The sequence below is a fragment of the Heterodontus francisci genome, chromosome 3 (assembly GCF_036365525.1).
Source record: "Heterodontus francisci isolate sHetFra1 chromosome 3, sHetFra1.hap1, whole genome shotgun sequence".
Classification (NCBI taxonomy): Eukaryota; Metazoa; Chordata; class Chondrichthyes; order Heterodontiformes; family Heterodontidae; genus Heterodontus; species Heterodontus francisci.
In genome coordinates this window covers 173,875,050-173,895,017 of record NC_090373.1, presented here as the reverse complement: position 1 = coordinate 173,895,017, position 19,968 = coordinate 173,875,050, and the positions used below count along the sequence as shown (strand labels likewise).

General features: G+C 45.1%; 1 protein-coding gene across 5 annotated transcripts in view; it reads left to right on the top strand.

The window, feature by feature from the left end:
- Positions 1 to 19,968, top strand: part of LOC137364492 (TOG array regulator of axonemal microtubules protein 2-like) — a 210,965-nt gene that overhangs the window by 125,996 nt on the left and 65,001 nt on the right. For 3 of the 5 annotated variants that reach the window (XM_068027681.1, XM_068027682.1, XM_068027679.1), the window contains 3 exons: positions 8,911 to 9,080; positions 11,821 to 11,977; positions 18,157 to 18,312. In XM_068027681.1, the coding sequence (XP_067883782.1) occupies positions 8,911 to 9,080; positions 11,821 to 11,977; positions 18,157 to 18,312 (483 nt within the window). The remainder of the gene's footprint in view (positions 1 to 8,910; positions 9,081 to 11,820; positions 11,978 to 18,156; positions 18,313 to 19,968) is intronic. The other 2 variants (XM_068027683.1, XM_068027680.1) reach the window with 1 other exon arrangement.

Below are 19,968 nucleotides of genomic sequence, written 5' to 3'. Positions count from 1 at the left end.
TGAGCTGTACATATGGGCAACCAGGCTGTGGGAGAATGGATCAGGGTAGATCTCCATCTTTACTGTCTGGGCATTACACGTTGTTTGAGCGGGACATGAAAGGAACAACTGGCAGGAAAGTTGGAATGCTGGGAATAAATCTGGCAGATAGTCCTTCCATTGAAAAGCTGGGTGAATTTCCCTATTGGGCTTTCTTTTCCGAGCTGCACCAAGACGATGCTTAACACCCAGGAGGAAATCATACCAAACCAGCGGAAATATTTTCTTCTTAACACAATGTTTTTCCACCCTTTCATGGCCACCAATCAAAATGGCGGCAGGGCTCGATATTTCCATGGGGCAAACCTTAGCAATAATGGCAGTAGACCTGCCAATCACATCAGAAGACTGTGTGTCAGAATGCTCCTTTCATGCTTGTCAAGTCGCTTGGATTGGTATAACCCTCTCTTTGGCCTCCTTATCTCGAGAGACAATGGGTAAGCGCCTGGAGGTGGTCAGTGGTGTAAAACCAGTGCAAGGTTTTAGTAACCCAGTTGTGGAATATGTAACCCTTGTGTTTGTGATGGCTCCTTGAAAATTGATGTGAAATCCCAACTTGCTCAGAGGGAGAAACCACTGATAACAGTGGCCTGGAGTTTGTGGTCAGCGGTGAAACCAGGACGCTTGCTGCTGACCATGAAGTAAGTCTCGCTGAGAGATCTAGCGATCTCTGTGGCAGGAATTTCACCTCTATCGCCGTGCGGTGGTACTGCAACTGATTGCGGTGTTCTTTACTGGGAATTCCCAGTGTGGAGCAGCAGTGATGTCATCAGGCTGTCCAAGCAGCCAATCACATTAAAGGATTTTCACAGACACACAAACGGGAAACAAAAAGCACCAAAATAAAATCACATTAAAAATGTTTTATATAGAGCAAATTAAAGATGGGGTGAAGGTAGAAGGTAAAATATCCTGAAAAAACTTTTTAAAAAAATTATGAAAAAACCTACTGATTATTCATTTAACACTACTCCACATTTATAAAAATTTTTTTTTAGGGCCAGTTCAGTTGTTCAGCAAATTTTAATAATCGTATCGCTGTTAAAAACCCTGATTGAACAAGCTGTAACTTTTTAAGGGGTTTCAATTAGTAACGTAGGCGGGTGAAAGTTGAAATCCTCACTGATTTCAGTGATTGCCAGCTCTGGGTGTGGGGTTGTTCACAGTGCAGTCTGCATTGGAGATCTCAATAACAGGCTGCACCATCAGCATTTCTGCACTAATCTGCACATGGCTGACATCCTGAAGTTGTGATCAATTTTAGAGTGGAAATGACAGTCAAAGAACAAAGAACAAAGAACAAATAACAAAGAACAGTACAGCACAGGAACAAGCCATTCGGCCCTCCAAGCCTGCGCCGATCTTGATGCCTGCCTAAACTAACACCTTCTGCACTTCCGGGGACCGTATCCCTCTATTCCCTTCCTATTCATGTATTTGTCAAGATGCCTCTTAAATGTCGCTATCGTATCTGCTTCCACCACCTCCCCTGGCAGCAAGTTCCAGGCACTCACCACCCTCTGTGTAAAAACTTGCCTCGCACATCCCCTCTAAACTTTGCCCCTCGCACCTTAAACCTATGTCCCCTAGTAACTGACTCTTCCACCCTGGGAAAAAGCTTCTGACTATCCACTCTGTCCATGCCGTTTATAACTTTGTAAACCTCTATCATGTCGCCCCTCCACCTCCGTCGTTCCAGTGAAAACAATCCGAGTTTATCCAACCTCTCCTCATAGCTAGTGCCCTCCAGACCAGGCAACATCCTGGTAAACCTCTTCTGTACCCTCTCCAAAGCCTCCACATCCTTCTGGTAGTGTGGCGACCAGAATTGCACGCAATATTCTAAGTGTGGCCTAACTAAAATTCTGTACAGCTGCAGCATGACTTGCCAATTTTTATACTCTATGCCCCGACCGATGAAGGCAAGCATGCCGTATGCCTTCTTGACTACCTTATCCACCTGCGTTGCCACTTTCAGTGACCTGTGGACCTGTACGCCCAGATCTCTCTGCCTGTCAATACTCCTAAGGGTTCTGCCATTTACTGTATACCTCCCACCTACATTAGACCTTCCAAAATGCATTACCTCACATTTGTCCGGATTAAACTCCATCTGCCATTTCTCCGCCCAAGTCTCCAGCCGATCTATATCCTGCTGTATCCTCTGACAATCCTCATCATTATCCGCAACTCCACCAACCTTTGTGTCGTCCGCAAACTTACTAATCAGACCAGCTACATTTTCCTCCAAATCATTTACATATACTACAAACAGCAAAGGTCCCAGCACTGATCCCTGCGGAACACCACTATTCACATCCCTCCATTCAGAAAAACACCCATCCCCTGATACCCTCTGTCTTCTATGACCCAGCCAGTTCTGTATCCATCTTGCCAGCTCACCTCTGATCCCGTGTGACTTCACCTTTTGTACCAGTCTGCCATAGGGACCTTGTCAAAGGCTTTACTAAAGTCCATATAGACCACATCCACTGCCCTTCCTTCATCAATCATCTTCGTCACTTCCTCAAAAAACTCAATCAAATTTGTAAGACACGACCTCCCCTTCACAAAACCATGCTGTCTCTTGCTAATAACTTTGTTTGTTTCCAAATGGGAGTAAATCCTGTCCCGAAGAATCCTCTCTAATAGTTTCCCTACCACTGACGTAAGGCTCACCGGCCTATAATTTCCTGGATTATCCTTGCCACCCTTCTTAAACAAAGGCACAACATTGGCTATTCTCCAGTCCTCTGGGACCTCACCTGAAGCCAATGAGGATGCAAAGATTTCTGTCAAGGCCCCAGCAATTTCTTCCCTTGCCTCCCTCAGTATTCTGGGGTAGATCCCATCAGGCCCTGGGGACTTATCTACCTTAATGCTTTGCAAGACACCCAACACCTCCTCCTTTTTGATAATGAGATGACTGAGACTATCTGCACTCCCTTCCCTAGGCTCATCATCCACCAAGTCCTTCTCTTTGGTGAATACTGATGCAAAGTACTCATTTAGCACCTCGCCCATTTCCTCCGGCTCCACACATAGATTCCCTTCTCTGTCATTGAGAGGGCCAACTCTTTCCCTAGTTACCCTCTTGCTCTTTATATATGTATAAAAAGCCTTGGGATTTTCCTTAATCCTGTTTGCCAATGACTTTTCATGACTGCTTTTAGCCCTCCTAACTCCTTGCTTAAGTTCCTTCCTACTGTCTTTATATTCCTCAAGTGCTTCATCTGTTCCTCGCCTTCCAGCCCTTACAAATGCTTCCTTTTTCTTTTTGACTAGGCTCACAATATCCCGTCTTATCCAAGCTTCCCGAAACTTGCCAAACTTGTCTTTCTTCCACACAGGAACATGCTGGTCCTGGATTCTAATCAGCTGATGTTTGAAAGACTCCCACATGTCAGATATCGATTTACCCTCAAACAGCCGCCCCCAATCTAAATTCTTCAGTTCCTGCCTAATATTGTTATAATTAGCCTTCCCCCAATTTAGCACCTTCACCCGAGGATTACTCTTATCCTTATCCACAAGTACCTTAAAACTTATGGAATTATGGTCACTGCTCCCGAAATGCTCCCCCACTGAAACTTGGACCACCTGGCCGGGCTCATTCCCCAATACCAGGTCCAGAATGGCCCCATCCCTAGTTGGACTATCTACATACTGTTTCAAGAAGCCCTCCTGGATGTTCCTCACAAATTCTGCCCCATCCAAGCCCCTAGCACTAAGTGAGCCCCAGTCAATATTGGGGAAATTAAAATCACCCACCACTACAACCCTATTACCTTTACATCTTTCCAAAATCTGTCTACATATCTGCTCCTCTACCTCCCACTGGCTGTTGGGAGGCCTGTAGTAAACCCCCAACATCGTGACTGCACACTTCCTATTCTTGAGCTCCACCCATATCGCCTCACTGCATGACCCCTCCGAGGTGTCCTCCCGCAGTACAGCTGTGATATTCTCCTTAACCAGTAATGCAATTCCCCCACCCCTTTTGCATCCCCCTCTATCCCGCCTGAAGCTTCTAAAGCCTGGAACATTTAGCTGCCAATCCTGCCCTTCCCTCAACCAAGTCTCTGTAATAGCAACAACATCATATTTCCAAGTACTAATCGAAGCTCTAAGTTCATCTGCCTTACCTGTTATACTTCTCGCATTGAAACAAATGCACTTCAGACCCCCAGTCCCGCTGTGCTCAGCAACATCTCCCTGCCTCCTCTTCCTCTTAGTCCTACTGGCCTTATTTGCTATGTCCTCCTCATTTATTTCACTAGCTGTCCTACTGCTCTGGTTCCCACCCTCCTCCCACACTGGTTTAAACCCTCCTGAGTGACGCTAGCAAACCTTGCAGACAGGATATTAGTGCCCTTCCAGTTTAGATGCAACCCGTCCTTCTTGTACAGGTCCCATCTGTCCCTGAAGACAGCCCAATGGTCCAGATATCTGAAACCCTCCCTTCTACACCAGCTGCTCAGCCACGTGTTTAGCTGCACTATCTTCCTATTTCTAGCCTCACTGGCACGTGGCACAGGGAGTAATCCAGAGATCACAACCCTCGAGGTCCTGTTTTTTAACTTACTACCTAACTCCCTAAACTCCCCCTGCAGGACCTCATCACTCTTCCTGCCTATGTCATTGGTACCGATGTGTACCACAACCTCTGGCTGTTCACCCTCCCCCTTCAGAATGCCCCTGTCCGTTCAGAGACATTCTTGACCCTGGCACCAGGGAGGCAACATACCTTCCTGGAGTCTCTTTCACGTCCACAGAAGTGCCTATCTGTGCCCCTGACTATAGAGTCCCCTATAACTATTGCTCTTCTGCGCTTTGTATCTCCCTGCTGAACAACAGTGCCAGCCGTGGTGCCACTGCTCTGGCTGCTGCTGTTTTCCCCTGATAGGCCATCCCCCCCAACAGTATCCAAAACGGTATACTTGTTGGAGAGGGGGATAGCCACAGGAGATTCCTGCACTGACTGCCTGCCCCTTCTAGCGGTCACCCATCTATCTGCCTGCACCTTGGGTGTAACCACTTCTCTAAAACTCCTGTCTATGACGCTTTCCGCCACCTGCATGCTCCTAAGTGCATCCAGTTGCCGCTCCAACCGATCTATGCGGTCTGTGAGGAGCTGCAACTGGGTACACTTCCTGCAGATGTAGTCGCCCGGAACGCTGGAAGCGTCACGGACTTCCCACATCTCACAGGTGAAGCACTTCACCCCTCTAACTGACATTTCTAGCACTAATGAGTTAATTAATATAAAATAAATAAATACTTATTAAATCCTTACTAAATTATGATAATTAAGTCAATGCTGATGGTTCACCCCAATCTTAAAATCCTGGCCTTGGAACTTGAGGTATGGAGTGCTGTATCTGAGACTCATTACAGCATGAGGCAGTGGGGTCAAAGCTGCTGCCACACACTCAAAATTTATAATGATAGGATTTGAGCATTTTGTCATTACTAAATGCCAACGTTTCATACCAATTTGAGATGAGATGTTCCCTGAACAATCAGTACCTGATAACATGTCAATAGCCCAACCAATTTAAGGCAGACTGCTCCGGTCAGGAATCTAAAGATGAACAGTTGCTGTGATAATGAATGCGATTTAATTTTCTTTTTAATGAAAATAATTGCTTTGCATTTAATGTGTTAACAAGTTTCAAAGAAGAACTCTACTTGTAGAATTATCCAAATTGTTTGTTTGTGGCCATTCCAGGATTGATAGGGTTAAAGAGCACTCCTCATTGATAAGCTAAATTCTGTTCTTTGCCACCCCCCCTCCCCTATCACCCTACAGATGGACTGTCTAAGGTGACTCAGCCATGGACATGGGGGTAATTAGTCTGTATATAAAGTGTACAGCCAACCTAATGCCATCAAAAAACAGTCCGATTTAAAACACATTTCTCCCTATTTAGTGAATACCTGGCATTGTTTTGGCTTGCACAAGTAGTCACTGTCTGTTCACACACTTGATGCAGAGAATCCGGATTGATGTCATCTGTCAGGAGTAATCCTGCTCTCTTTCTCTCCCCTCTTGCTCTCGCTCTCCCTTTGTCTATCTCTAATCCCTCTCTTTCTCTTTCCTCTCTCTCCCCTGTGTCCATCCCTCTACCCCTCTCCCCTCTCTCTCTTTCCCCTCCCTCTCTCTACCCTCTCTCCCCCTCCCTCCCTCTCCCTCTCCCTCCCTCACTCTCTCTGTGACAGTTACAGAGAGTGGGAACTCTCCCCAGAGTTGGTTTGTGACTGGCAGTTAAAAAAAAAAATCACAACTGACAGTTTCACAGCTGACAGGAGTGGGAACAGCAGCTTCCGAATTCAGGACAAGTTTGGGGTTTTTGGTGGGCTTTTTAAAACAAAATTGGAACCCGCCGGACTTGTCCTGAGTTCAGAAGCCACTGTTCCTGCTCCTGTCATCTGCAATAACTGTCAACTGTGAATTTTTTTAAAGTCAGACTTGTCTGGAAAGGAGAAGTCAATGGGAACTTTCTCATTCCTGAAATTACCAGTCACGGACCCCAAAACGTTTGTTCACGGACACTGGTGTCTGTGTACGGACACGTTGCCGACCCCTGCTCGAAGGAGAACAACACCAGCTTCTCCAATCTATCCAAGTAACTGAAGTCTCACCCCTGGAACCATTCTTGTAAATCTTTGCTGCACCTTCTCTAAAGCCTTCATATTCTTCCTAAAGTGTGGTGCCCGGAATTGGACACAATACTCCAGTTGAGACCGAACCAATGTTTTATAAAGGCTCATCATAACTTCCTTGCCTTTGTATGTACGCATCTATTTATAAAGTCCAGGATCCCGTATGCCTTTTTAACCGCTTTCTCAACTTGTCCTGCCACTTTCAATGATTTGTGCACATATACCCCAGGCCCCTCTATCCCACTTTAGAATTGTACCCTGTATTTAATATTGCCTCTCCTCATTCCTCCTACCAAAATATTTCAATTCACACTTCTCTGCATTTAATTTCATCTGCCAAGTGTCCACCCATTCCACCATCCTGTCTATGTCCTCTTGAAGTCTATCACTAACCTTCTGACAGATCACAATGCTTCCAAGTTTTGTGTCATCTGCAAATTTAGATATTGTGTCCTGTACACCCAAATCTAGGTTATTAATATATTTAAAGAAAAGTAATGGTCCTAGTACCAGCCCCTGGGGAGCCCCACTGTATACCTTCCTCCAGACTGAAAAACAACCATTCTCCACTACTCTTCATTTCCTGTCACTCAGCCAATTTTGTATCCATGCTGCTACTGCCCCTTTTAGACCATGGGTTTCAACTTTGCTAACAAGCCTTTTATGTGGCGCTTTATCAACCGCATTTTGAAAGTCCCTGTACACCACATCAACCGCATTACCCTCTCATCAACCTCATCAAAAAATTCCATTAAGTTAGATGTTACGACCAGGTGAGGAAGGGGTCTCAGGCTCCCCTTTCACCCCTGGTTTTACCGCAACAGAGTTTATTCTTTTCACACAGTGATTGAGCTTACCACCTCAGTGAGCACTTGCTCACTGTTCCTCTAATTATAATTGTAAATGAACCAATCAGACAGGTTTTCTTGAGTTTAAACAAGATGTAAGTTTATTAACCTTATCACTCTAAACTGGTTAAAATTACTAAAATACGCGACATCCATGCTCACATTCATACGAGAGGTGCACACACACACATAAATAGATAGAAGGGAAAAGAGAGTTGTGAAGTTGAAATAAAGTCTGTCATAAATGGAATTCAAATACTGAGTTTCAGTGTCCTTAGTTGAAGTTAAAGTCTTGAAGTCCTCGCTGGGCCACATGCACAATTTGGGCTTACTCTTCTGGTTCTGGAATACAGGAGAGAGGCTTTATCCATCTTCCTTGTTGCCTGTAAGGATCTGCAGTCTTGAGGCTTAGCAACTGCCACTGAGGCTCCCCTGCGACTTGGCTGGAGAAGGAGACAGTAGAGAGAGATGTTCCTTCCTTAGAGTTCAGTTACTGTCTACTTTCAAAAGCACAATTCACAAAACCTCAGAGTTACACAGGTGGTCATGTCATGTGACCACCTCTGCTTGAAACAGACTTTTCTGGAAGGTTTTTTGAAATTCAAAGTTCTTCTCTCATGCTGTGGAAACATACTTGGTGGGGGACATGGTTTGGCTCTTTCAAAGTCAATAGGTGTCGATGGCTGTTGATGATGTTGACAAAACCATTCTAGTTAATTGAATCAGGGAGCACCCCCATTGTTCTGGATAGACTGGGCAATCACCTTGGTCTCCCAACTGGCCAAGTATTCATTTAGTACCTCAGCCATGCCCACTGCCTCCATGCACCAATCCCCTTTTTGGTCCCTAATCGGCTCAATTTCTCCTCTTAATACCCCTTTACTATTTATATGCCTGCAGAACACTTTCGGACTCCTTTTTATATTAGCTGCCACTCTCTCCTCATACTCTTTCTTTGCCTCTCTTATTTCCTTTTCAGTTCCCTTTGAACTTTCTTATTCAGCTGGGTTCTCACTTGTATCATCAACCTGACATCTGTCATACTCACCCTTTTTCTGCTTCATCTTACTGTTTAACTCTTTTGTCATCCAGGGAACTCTGGCTTTGTTTGCCCTACCTTCCCCCCTCATGGTAATGTACCTCAACTGCACCCAAACTATCTCCTCTTTAAAGGCAGACCGTTGATCCATTACAGTTCTGCTTAACAATCTTTGATTCCAATTTACCCGGGACAGATCTGTTCTCACCCCACTGAAAATAGTCCTCCTCCAATTAAATACTTTTACTCTGGTTTGTTCCTCGTCCTTTTCCATAGCTAACCTAAACCTTCCGCTGCTTCTTTCTGCCATCACTCCAGCAGGGCGCTGCCCAGTTCAGAGCGCACCATCAGTAGCTGAGAAGGACAAAGGTGAAGGGTCACTCCAGAGTCAGACCATGGTCATCTCATTCAGACTGAGTACGGAGCTGGGTCCAGATGTGAGCAGACAGGAGCCAGTGGAGGACGAGGAAACAGAGAATGAAGAGAGGGTGAGTAGGTTGGCAATCAGAATGAAGGTGGCATTGTTACTTCAAACTAGACTCATAGCACAGAAGGAGGCTATTCAGCCCATCGTTCTTGTGCCAGCTCTCTTAAGGACATGATCCAATTCGTTCCACTCCCTTGCTCTTTCCCCATAGCCCTGCAAATTTTTCCTTCTCAAGTATTTATCCAATTTTGAAAGTTACTTTTGAATCAGCTTCCTCCGCCATTTCAGGCAGTGCATTTTGGATCAGATAAACTGAAACATTAGTCATGTCTTAGAAAATAAGGAACTGAACGGGGTAGGAGATCAAAGGTGAACAAATCATTCAAATCAGCATTGCAGGTCAGCAAAGCAATTAACAATGCTAATAAAGCACTGGGAATTATTTGTAGCAGTATAGAATTCAAAAGTAGTGAAGTTATGTCAAACTTATACAGGATCCTGGTCAGACCGCACTTAGAGAACCGTGTACAATTCTGGTCTCTATACAATATAGAGGACATAGAAGCACAAGAGAAATTGCAGAATAGATTCTATTTTTTATTTATTTAGCGAGACAGCACTGAAACAGGCCCTTCGGCCCACCGAGTCTGTGCCGATCATCAACCACCCATTTATACTAACCCTACACTAATTCCATATTCCTACCACATCCCTACCACCTATACCATGGGCAATTTAAAATGGCCCATTTACCTATCAACCTGCAAGTCTTTGGCACATGGGAGGAAACCGGAGCACGTGGAGGAAACCCACACAGACACAGGGGGAACTTGCAAACTCCACACAGGCAGTATCCAGAATTGAACCCAGGTCGCTGGAGTTGTGAGGCTACGGTGCTAACCACTGTGCTACTGTGCCGCCCTAGATTCACAGTGATAGTACCACAACTGAGAGATTACAGATATTGGGAGAGATTGAACTGGTTGGGACTTTCATCTTTAGAAAAGAGAAGAGTTGGGGGAAAGTTGATTCGAGTTCCTTAAAATTTTGAATGGATTGAACAGGGTAGATGTGGAGAGAATGTCTCCACTTGTGGGTGAATCCAAAACTAGGGGCCAGGAATACAGGATCATTTCTGATAAATTCAGTAGGGAAATAAGGAGAAATGTCTTTACTCAGAGAGTGGTTAGAATGTGGAACTCACTACCATAGGAAGTGGTTGAGGCAAATAGCTTCGATGCTTTCAAAAGGAAACCAGACAAGTACATGAGAGAAAAGTGAATGGGAAAATATGTTGAAAGGCTGAGATGAAGTTGAAGAGGAGACTGGTGAGGAGTATAAACACCAGCACAGGTTAGTTGGACTGGATGGCCTATTTCTATGCTGTATATTCTATGTAATTCTATTCAGTTTCTGCTGTTGGGAAGTTTTAAAACAGATGATCAAAAATAAAAGCAAAAGGCTATTTGGTCCACAGAGCCTGATGCCTCCAGTATTCTAGCTGAAGTTGGGTTTTCAAAGAAAGAACAAAGAACAAAGAAAATTACAGCACAGGAACAGGCCCTTCGGCCCTCCAAGCCTGCGCCGATACAGATCCTCTATCTAAACATGATGCCTATTTTCTAAGGGTCTGTATCTCTTTACTTCCTGCCCATTCATGTATCTGTCTAGATACATCTTAAAAGACGCTATCGTGCCCGTGTCTACCACTTCCGCTGGTAATGCGTTCCATGCACCCACCACCCTCTGCGTAAAGAACTTTCCACGCATATCCCCCCTAAACTTTTCCCCTCTCACTTTGAACTCGTGACCCCTAGTAATTGAATCCCCCACTCTGGGAAAAAGCTTCTTGCTATCCAACCTGTCTATACCTCTCATGATTTTGTACACCTCAATCAGGTCCCCCCTCAACCTCCGTCTTTCTAATGAAAATAATCCTAATCTACTCAACCTCTCTTCATAGCTAGTGCCCTCCATACCAGGCAACATCCTGGTGAACCTCCTCTGCACCCTCTCCAAAGCATCCACATCCTTTTGGTAATGTGGCGACCAGAACTGCACGCAGTATTCCAAATGTGGCAGAACCAAAGTCCTATACAACTGTAACATGACCTGCCAACCCTTGTACTGAATACCCCGTCCGATGAAGGAAAGCATGCCGTATGCCTTCTTGACCACTCCATTGACCTGCGTTGCCACCTTCAGGAAACAATGGACCTGAACACCCAAATCTCTCTGTACATCAATTTTCCCCAGGACTTTTCCATTTACTGTATAGTTCTCTCTTGAATTGGATCTTCCAAAATGCATCACCTCGCATTTGCCCTGATTGAACTCCATCTGCCATTTCTCTGCCCAACTCTCCAATCTATCTATATTCTGCTGTATTCTCTGACAGTCCCCTTCACTATCTGCTACTCCACCAATCTTAGTGTCATCTGCAAACTTGCTAATCAGACACCTATCCACCTATTTTCAACATCTTTAATGGTTTCTGTCTTCATTGCCAGATTATTCCATAGCAGTTTACTCTGAATGAAAACATTTTTCCTGAGACCTGTTCTAAATGTGCTGTAATTTCCCTGATTTAAAGGTACACTTGAATATGTAATTAAACTCTCAGGTAAGACAGTGCTGCTCTCTCCATTGGTCACCCTGTCTATGGGTGTTGATGGTATGGAGTTCTCACTTTGTAACTTCAACTGAAGTGCAGTGAAATCCCTGTTTATACATGGGAATTGAAACTCCTGGCCTAAGTAACTCGATATTAAATTTTTTTCTCTCCCCCTAATTTTCCACAGGTATGTCACATGATGATCTCAAAGTCAGCGCAGGAGAAGATGCGACAGAAACGAAGGGAGGAGATGGAGCAGCGACAGCAACGTAAAGAAAGAGAACTGACACAGCAGCTAAGGGACCGACTGCAGGATATCAACCCTCGCAGTGGCTCTCTCCCTGGTAACCAGACGGAGGCTGGGAGGAAATTGAATGGGGCGGGGGGTAGTTTGCGGGGGAGAGATTAGGGTAGGAAGGGGAGATTTGGGAGAGAGGTTAGGGGAGGAAATGGAGATTAAGGGGAGGAGAGATTTGGGGGTTGGAGGGTGATTTTATACGGTTTGGAGAAGAGGGAGATTGGGGATTGGGAATATGAGCTATATATTGTGAATCTAAACTGAAACCTAAACTCTGCTCATCTGTTGCCGAAACTATCTCCATGCCCTTGTTATCTTTTGAATTGACTATTCCAATGCTCTCCTGGCTGGCCTCCCAGTTTGCAACCTGCATAAACTAGCGCTCATTCAAACATCTGCTGCTCGTATCTTAACTCGCACCTAGTCTCATTCAATAATCTATCCTGCCCTTGCTGAATTACATTGGTTCCTGGTGTGCCAATGCCTCAATTTTAAAATTTGCATCCTTGCTTGCAAATCCCTCACTAACTCTGTAAACTCCTCCAACCTCATAAGCATTTGAGATTCTGTCGTCCTCCAACGCTGGCGTCTTGCTCATCCCAATTTTCATAGCTCCATCATTGGTGGCCATGTCTTCAACTGTCTAGACGCTAAGCTCTGGAATTGCCTCCCTAAGCCTTTCTACTTTTCTTTCCTCCTTTAAGACGCTTCTTAAAAACTACCTCCTTGACCTACCTCTTTGAGGTGAGGTGAGAGCGACTGCCCTTGACATCAAGGCAGCATTTGACTGAATATGGCATCAAGGAGCCCAAGCAAAACTGGAGTCAATGGGAATCTGCTGGTTGGAGTCATATCTAGCACAAAGGAAGATGGTTATGGTTGTTGGAGGTCAATCATCTCAGTCCCAGGACATCACTGCAGGTGTTCCTCAGGGTGGTGTCCTAGGCCCAACCATTTTCAGCTGCTTCATCAATGACCTTCCCTCCATCATAAGGTCAGAAGTGGTCATGTTCACTGATGATTGCACAATGTTCAGCACTGTTCCTGACTCCTCTGATACTGAAGCAGCCCATGTTCATATTCAGCAAGACCTGGACAATATCCAGACTTGGGCTCATACGTGGCAAGTAACATTCGCACCACACAAGTGCCAGGCAATGACCATCTCAAACAAGAGAGGACCTAACCATCTCTCCTTGATGTTCAATGGCATTACCATTGCTGAATACCCCACTATCAACATCTTGAGGGTCACCATTGACCAGAAACTGAACTGGACCAGCCACATAAAGGCTGTGGCTACAAGGGAAGGTCAGAGCCTGGGAATTCTGCAGTGGGTAACTCACCTCCTGTCTCCCGAATGCCTATCCAATTTTCTACAAGGCAGTAGTTAGGAGTGTGATGGAATATTCTCCACTTGCCTGGATGAGTGCAGCTCCAGTAACACTCAAGAAGCTTGACACCATCCAGGACAAAGCAGCCTGCTTGATTGGCACCCCATCCAACACCTTCAACATTCATTCCCTCCACCACCAACACACAATGGCAGCAGTATCTACCACCTACAAGATGCACTGCAGCAACTCACCGAGGCTCCTTCGGCAGCACCTTCAAAACCCAAGACCTCTATCACCTGGAAGGACAAGGGCAGCAGATGTATGGGAACGCCAACATCTGCATGTTCCCCTCCAAGTCATACACCATCCCGACTTGGAACTATATTGCCGTTTCTTCACTGTCGCTGGGTCAAAATCCTGGAACTCCCTTCCTAACAGCACTGTGGTTGAACTTACCCCACATGAACTGCAGCGGTCCAAGAAGGCAGCTCACCACCACCTTCTCAAGGGTAATTAGGGATGGGCAATAAATGCTGTCCTGGCCAGTGACGCCCACATCCCCCGAACGAATAAAAAAAAACTTTTGGTCATGTACGCTAATATCTACTTTTGTGGCTCAGTGTTAAATTTTATTTGATATTGTCCTTGTGAATTGTATTGGAATGTTTCATCATATTCAAGGTCCTATATAAACACAAGTTGTTGTTGTTTTCTATGCTGCATTCAATGTGGAAAATACTCCAAAGTGTTTCAAGGGAATGGAGGAATGGGAACAAAGCTAGAAATGAACCAATGAAAGGAACTGCACCATGAGGGAGAAATTTCACGAGGTTGAAAAAATTGATTTGTTATGATCTTTACAGGTAGAAAGAAAGAGACAGACAGAGGGAGAGGTGGAGGGGTTTAGGGAGAAAGATTTGGAGAGTAAGATCGAGGTAACTGAAGGTTCTGCTGCTTTCACAAATCTCAGGCCTACCTTCGATATTCTTTTGAGTTTTCAGCGTATCTCCCTCCTGTAAGCTGTTCCCGTGTCTCTCACATTGAGGAGTCCATTCTTCTGTCCAATACCTAATATTATAATAACATTTCTGGAGGATGTAACAATGAGAGCTCCTTCTTATATGAACTGGATATCATGATGCTCTGTGTGTTTCCCCAATCTTTGAGAAGGTGGAACTTGTAAGGTCAAGTCAATGAAAAACTGGTTTCCTTTACAGGTATACTTGAGGGAACTGAATATAAATTCCAGATTTAATTTACTTTTCTTATAGAGGTTCCCATAAAGTTTAAAACACAGGAACGTAGAAACAGAATGAGGCCATTTAGCCCCTCGAGCCTATTCCAACATTCAGTGACATCATGGCTGATCTGCGACCTATCTCCTTATACTCAGCTTTGCCCCATATCCCCCAAGAATTTTGGTTAAGAAAGAGCTATCAATTGCAGTTTTAAAGTTAGCAATTGATCTAGCATCTGTTACGAAAGTGCTTTTATATTTTTTTGTTAAGTATATGTTTTTTGGGACTTATATTTAAATTGTGAAGGTGGATTCATTGGAAGGCTGAAGATTTCATAGAAGCTGGACTTTGCTTTGTTGTTGATAGTTCATTGAAAGGACACAGATGTTATTTAAAAACAGCCTTGCTGGAAGTCATGTGCTTTAAGCAATAAACAACAGAAACCTTGGTGACCTGGGAAAGATGTTTACAGAGAAGTGACCGGTCAAGATTTATAGGGGTCAGGAGGCTTGACTCTTGAGATATTGTTTTTGCTTTCGCTTTGGACAGTGTGTTGGGGGTGTGAACTGTTCTGAAGACAGATGGAGAAAACCAGCCAAAACAGCAGCCACCATCAGTTCACCCTATTCTATCTCTTTGAGAACTTCCTGAGAATGTAAGAAATAGAGAAACTGATGTTGCATTTCTCCTGAAAACTGGCAAACTGATTTTCAATGTTGCCTGAAAAGAATTGCTCTAGAAAGATCCCAATGACAGCTGTCCACATGTATTTGGGATGCCAGACCAAAAAAAGGGGCAGCTGATATCTTTCCATATTGTCTCCTTTTTCTTCAATAATTAGCAAGTATTTGGCTAAAGTATTCTTTTCTTGCCTGCTTTTGTAAACAATATCTGCAAAGAGTATTTTGGTATTTTTTCAATGTGTGTGTTTGTGTGTGGGATATTTAAAAAGGGAACTTACATATTTCAATCTGTGTGTTAATGCTTTGCTTCTTCACTGGCTAATTCTTGTTTGATAATAAACTGATAATTTTGTTGTTTATTAAAGAAACCTGGTTGGTGTATTTTATTCTGGGATGAAGAGTAGAGTATATGATTGGTAACTGGGTAAATATTTAAAAAATTATATATTGTGATCTGTGGAGAAGTGGAACTAGAAAAGACAGTGCACTCCTCCCACCTCGGTCGTAACACATCAATTGCCCTGTTCAGAAGGGAGTTCCAAACTTCTACCGCCCTTTACCTGTAGCAATATTTCTTAATTTCACTCCTGAAAGGTCTGGCTCTAATTTTTTAGACTATGCCCTCTAGTCCTAGACTCCCCAACCTGTGGAAAGTTTCTCTCCATCTACCCTTAATATCTTGAAAACTGCGATCAAATCATCCCTTAATCTTCTAAATTCCAGGGATAACATGTTACATTATCCCAGTTAGCGTGCTAAATAATCATATTTTTCTTTCCCATCAGCTCCTAGTTGAATTCTGACCAACTCTATTGTTAAGCTCCTGCCTAGATCCTGACTTGCGTCTCACAGTAGTTTGTCCTGACAGAATATGTTTCGCTATTCTTTATGTGGCTTCCTGGGAAAGGAAGTTCGGTCGTTTGGTCGCGACTCCCCCACCGTCCAGAGTTTACTATTAGAACTGCTATCGACCCGAGATATGGGACTGTTGAACCTACCTCCAACAAAGCTCTAACAGGATGAGAAATTTCAATTCCTAAAGTGTGAATGTTTGCCAATCTCCCACCCTGAGTGTTTCTTTCTTTGCTAATCTCCATTGCCCGTGACTGCTCAGAGAGGTGCTTTTTCTGACTTCTGACACCAGAATATGGTGATCTTGCAAATAGGGTTGCCAGCTCTAGTCAGACATATTCCTGGAGGTTTCATCGCATGATCTCCCTCCTCCAGTCCAGTCAAAGAGGCTTTCTGTTGCCATGCTGAATATTTATATAATTAATAGATAAAAGTGTCCCAAGAAAATGAAATTACAATTGTTTCTAATGCCTCAATGGTTTTTCTCCCAGGTTTCTTGTAGCAGGGTCCAAGACATTAACCTTTTATTCCTGTATATTCCATGACAGTCCTGAAGGATTGGCAAGTATACCTGCAAAAACTTAGACCAGGAAACCAGACAAATCAAAAGTCCCAAAATGCAACAGCTACTTGGGGGCAAGGAGAAAGTGATGCCAGAGTCAGGGGTTCAGAGGGTATGGCTGGAATTTTACGCCGCCCCAGCGGGGCGGATGGTGGCGTGGGGGTGGGGTAAAATTGAGCGGCAGGCTTCAGGAGGCCTACCTGCCCCGCTTCCGCCTCCGGACAAGTTTATGGAGGTCAGGCCAGGGGGTGGGGGTGGTGGGAAACGGCTCATCCGCCTGAGGCCAATCGAGACGCTTAAGTGGTTACTTAATGGCCACTTAAGGGCTCTCGCCCGCCTCCACGGGTATTTTACCTGTGGCAAGCGGGTGTGCTGGGGATGTGAAAGGCCACCCAGTGGTAGCTACCGGCCGTTCCATGCCCTGGGGGTGGGGGGGTGCATGGCAGTCGGGCACAGGGTGCCCGATTCAGGGCCGCTCCCGCCTCCCAACCCATCCCCAGGACACAAGACACCCCCCTCCCCCCAAACAACCACTCCAGCCTCACCAGGGAAGGACCGAACTCCCTGGTGAGGCATGCCCCTACTTACCATCCTTCCTCGATCCATGGCGTTGGCTGGGCTGCAGTACCAGCAGTGGCCACCGCTCCTAGTGGCACTGCTAGGACTAAGAGCTGCTGGCCCGCTGATTGGCCAGCTGCTCACTGAGGCGGGACTTCCTCCCTCAAGTGGGTAGAAGTCCCGCCTCCGGCCACTTAAAGCCCGGGGATCCGTAAAATTCGGGATGGATCCCTGGGCTAGGCGGAAGCGGGTTCACCACCGACTTTCACGTCGGAGTCTGGCTTCCATCATCCACTGTAAAATTCCGGCCTATGGGAGGAGATGTAAGACTGAGGATGTTGTAGAGGCAACATGGGGTGAGCCCATTGGAAGTAACTGAAGGTGAGGGCGAGGGCTACAATTTTCAATTTAATGTGACGGAGAATAGGGAAATCAGTTTCAAAACTGAGATCAGTAGATTTTTGTTAAGCAAGGGTATTGATGGTTACTGAAGCAAGGCGGATTAATGGAGTTGAGATTGAGATCAGTGACAGGGCTGTTGTAGTTGGCCTCAGTGTCCCCAGTCTAGGGATGGAAATGGTTACCTTTGTTCTCTATTCTAGTTGCACTTGACGTATTGATTAATTGTAAGTGGTTTAACTGTGTAAATGCCACTTGTGCATTCCCCACTTCTTTCTCTTACCTATTGGTGATGATGACTTCAGTCGTCAAGGCCCTAAGCTCTGGAATTTCCTCCCTAAACCTCTCTGCCCCTCTCATATCCTTAAACATACTCCTTAAAACCCATGTCTTTGAACAAGCGTTTGGTAGCCTGTACTAAGATCACTTTGAGTGGTTTGGTGTCAATTTGTTCTGATTTATACTCCTGTGAAGCACCTTTTATTTTATGTTTTACTGCATCAAAGGTGCTATATAAATGGAAGTTGTTGTTGGGCTATTACAGAAATGCACTGAAACAATCCGTAACGTGCCGTGTCAATGTGTTTTTTGCGCAGTTCCAGAGTTGCTGAACAGCAGGGAATTCAGCAAAATCAGCCGCAGCACTTCTGGTCTCAATGATGGCAGCTCACTACGTAAACGTGTTAATCGTCCATCGCTGCCAAGCATCCCAAATATTACTCAAACGTACAACGTACCTCGACATTTCTCTGGTAAGATAATGGTCTAATATAACCAGCAGTGTCTGACCACAGCTGGCTTTGTTCATAGTTTTAGTTGATGTGGAGGTCGGGGGAGGGGTAAGGGACCTCGGGGGGGGGGGTTATACGTGAGGAAACAATAGATTAGGCTGCACTCTGATCAAATTTTTTTATTATTTCATGGGATGTGGGCACCTCTGGCAAGGTCAGCATTTATTGGCCATCCCTAATTGCCCTCGAGAAGGTGGTGGTGAGCCATGTTCTTAAACCGCTGCAGTTTATGTGGTGTAGGTACACTCACAGTACTGTAGGTAGGGAGTTCCAGGAATTTTACCCAGTGATGATAAAGGAACACCAATATATTTCCAAGTCAGGATGGTGTGTGACTTGGAGGGGAACTTGCATGTGTCTGCTGTCCTTTGTTTTTCTAGGCGGCAGATGTCGGGTTTGCAAGTGGCTGTCTAAGGAGCCTTGGTGAGTTGCTGCCACTGTGCGTCGGTGGTGAAGGGAGTGAATGTTGAAGGTGGTGGATGGGGTGCCAATCAAGCTGCTTTGTCCTGGTTGGTGTCGAGCTTCTTGAGTGCTGTTGGAACTGCACCCATCCAGCCCACTCCTGACTTGTGCCTCTTCACTAATTTTCAAAGAAAGAAGAAAGAGATTGCATTTTTGCTGCATCTTGCAGGACATCCAAAAGTGCTTCACAGCTGATGAAGTACTTTTTGGAAGTGTAGTCACTGTTGTGTTCTAAGAAATGCAGCAGCCAATTTGTGCACAGCAAGCTCCCACAAACGTCAACGAGATAAGCAACCAGTGGATCTTTTTTAGTGAGGATTGAGGGATAATTTTAGGCAGGACTGGAGGATAACTCCCAGCTCCTCTTCTAATAAGACTATGGGGTAGGGGTGGGGATGGGGTAGGGGTGGGGATGGGGACGACGGTGTGAATTTTTGTCCCCGCTGCCTGGGTGATAAACCAGTGGAGTAGATCACTCGAGCATTGTAGAACCCACCCCAAAATCGTAAATGATCCATTCCTGTAAGCTAAAATCCCTCACTTGATGTAAGGTATTTATTCACACATTAAACGCAAGAGCTCATGGTGTTGGGGGTAATATATTGACATGGATAGAGGACTGGCTAACTAACAGGAAACAGAGAGTCAGGATAAGTGGGGGAAATTTCAGGTTGGCAAACTGTAACTAGTGGAGTGTCCCAGGGATCAGTGCTGGGCCTCAATTATTTACGATCTATGTTGATGACTTGGATGAAGGTACCAAGGGTATTGCAGCCAAATTTGCAGATGATACAAAGATCGTAACAGAGTAATGTAGGAGGAGGAGTAGGCCATTCAGCCCATCGAGCCTGCCCCACCTTTCAATAAGATCATGGCTTATCCAGTTCAATGCCTTTTTCCCACACTATCCTCATATGTTTAGTTTAGAGATACAGCACTGAAACAGGCCCTTCGGCCCACCGAGTCTGTGCCGACCATCAACCACCCATTTATACTAATCCTACACTAATCCCATATTCCTACCACATCCTCACCTGTCTCTATATTCCCCTACCACCAACCTATACTAGGGGCAATTTATAATGGCCAATTTACCTACCAACCTGCAAGTCTTTTGGCTTGTGGGAGGAAACCGGAGCACCCGGAGAAAACCCA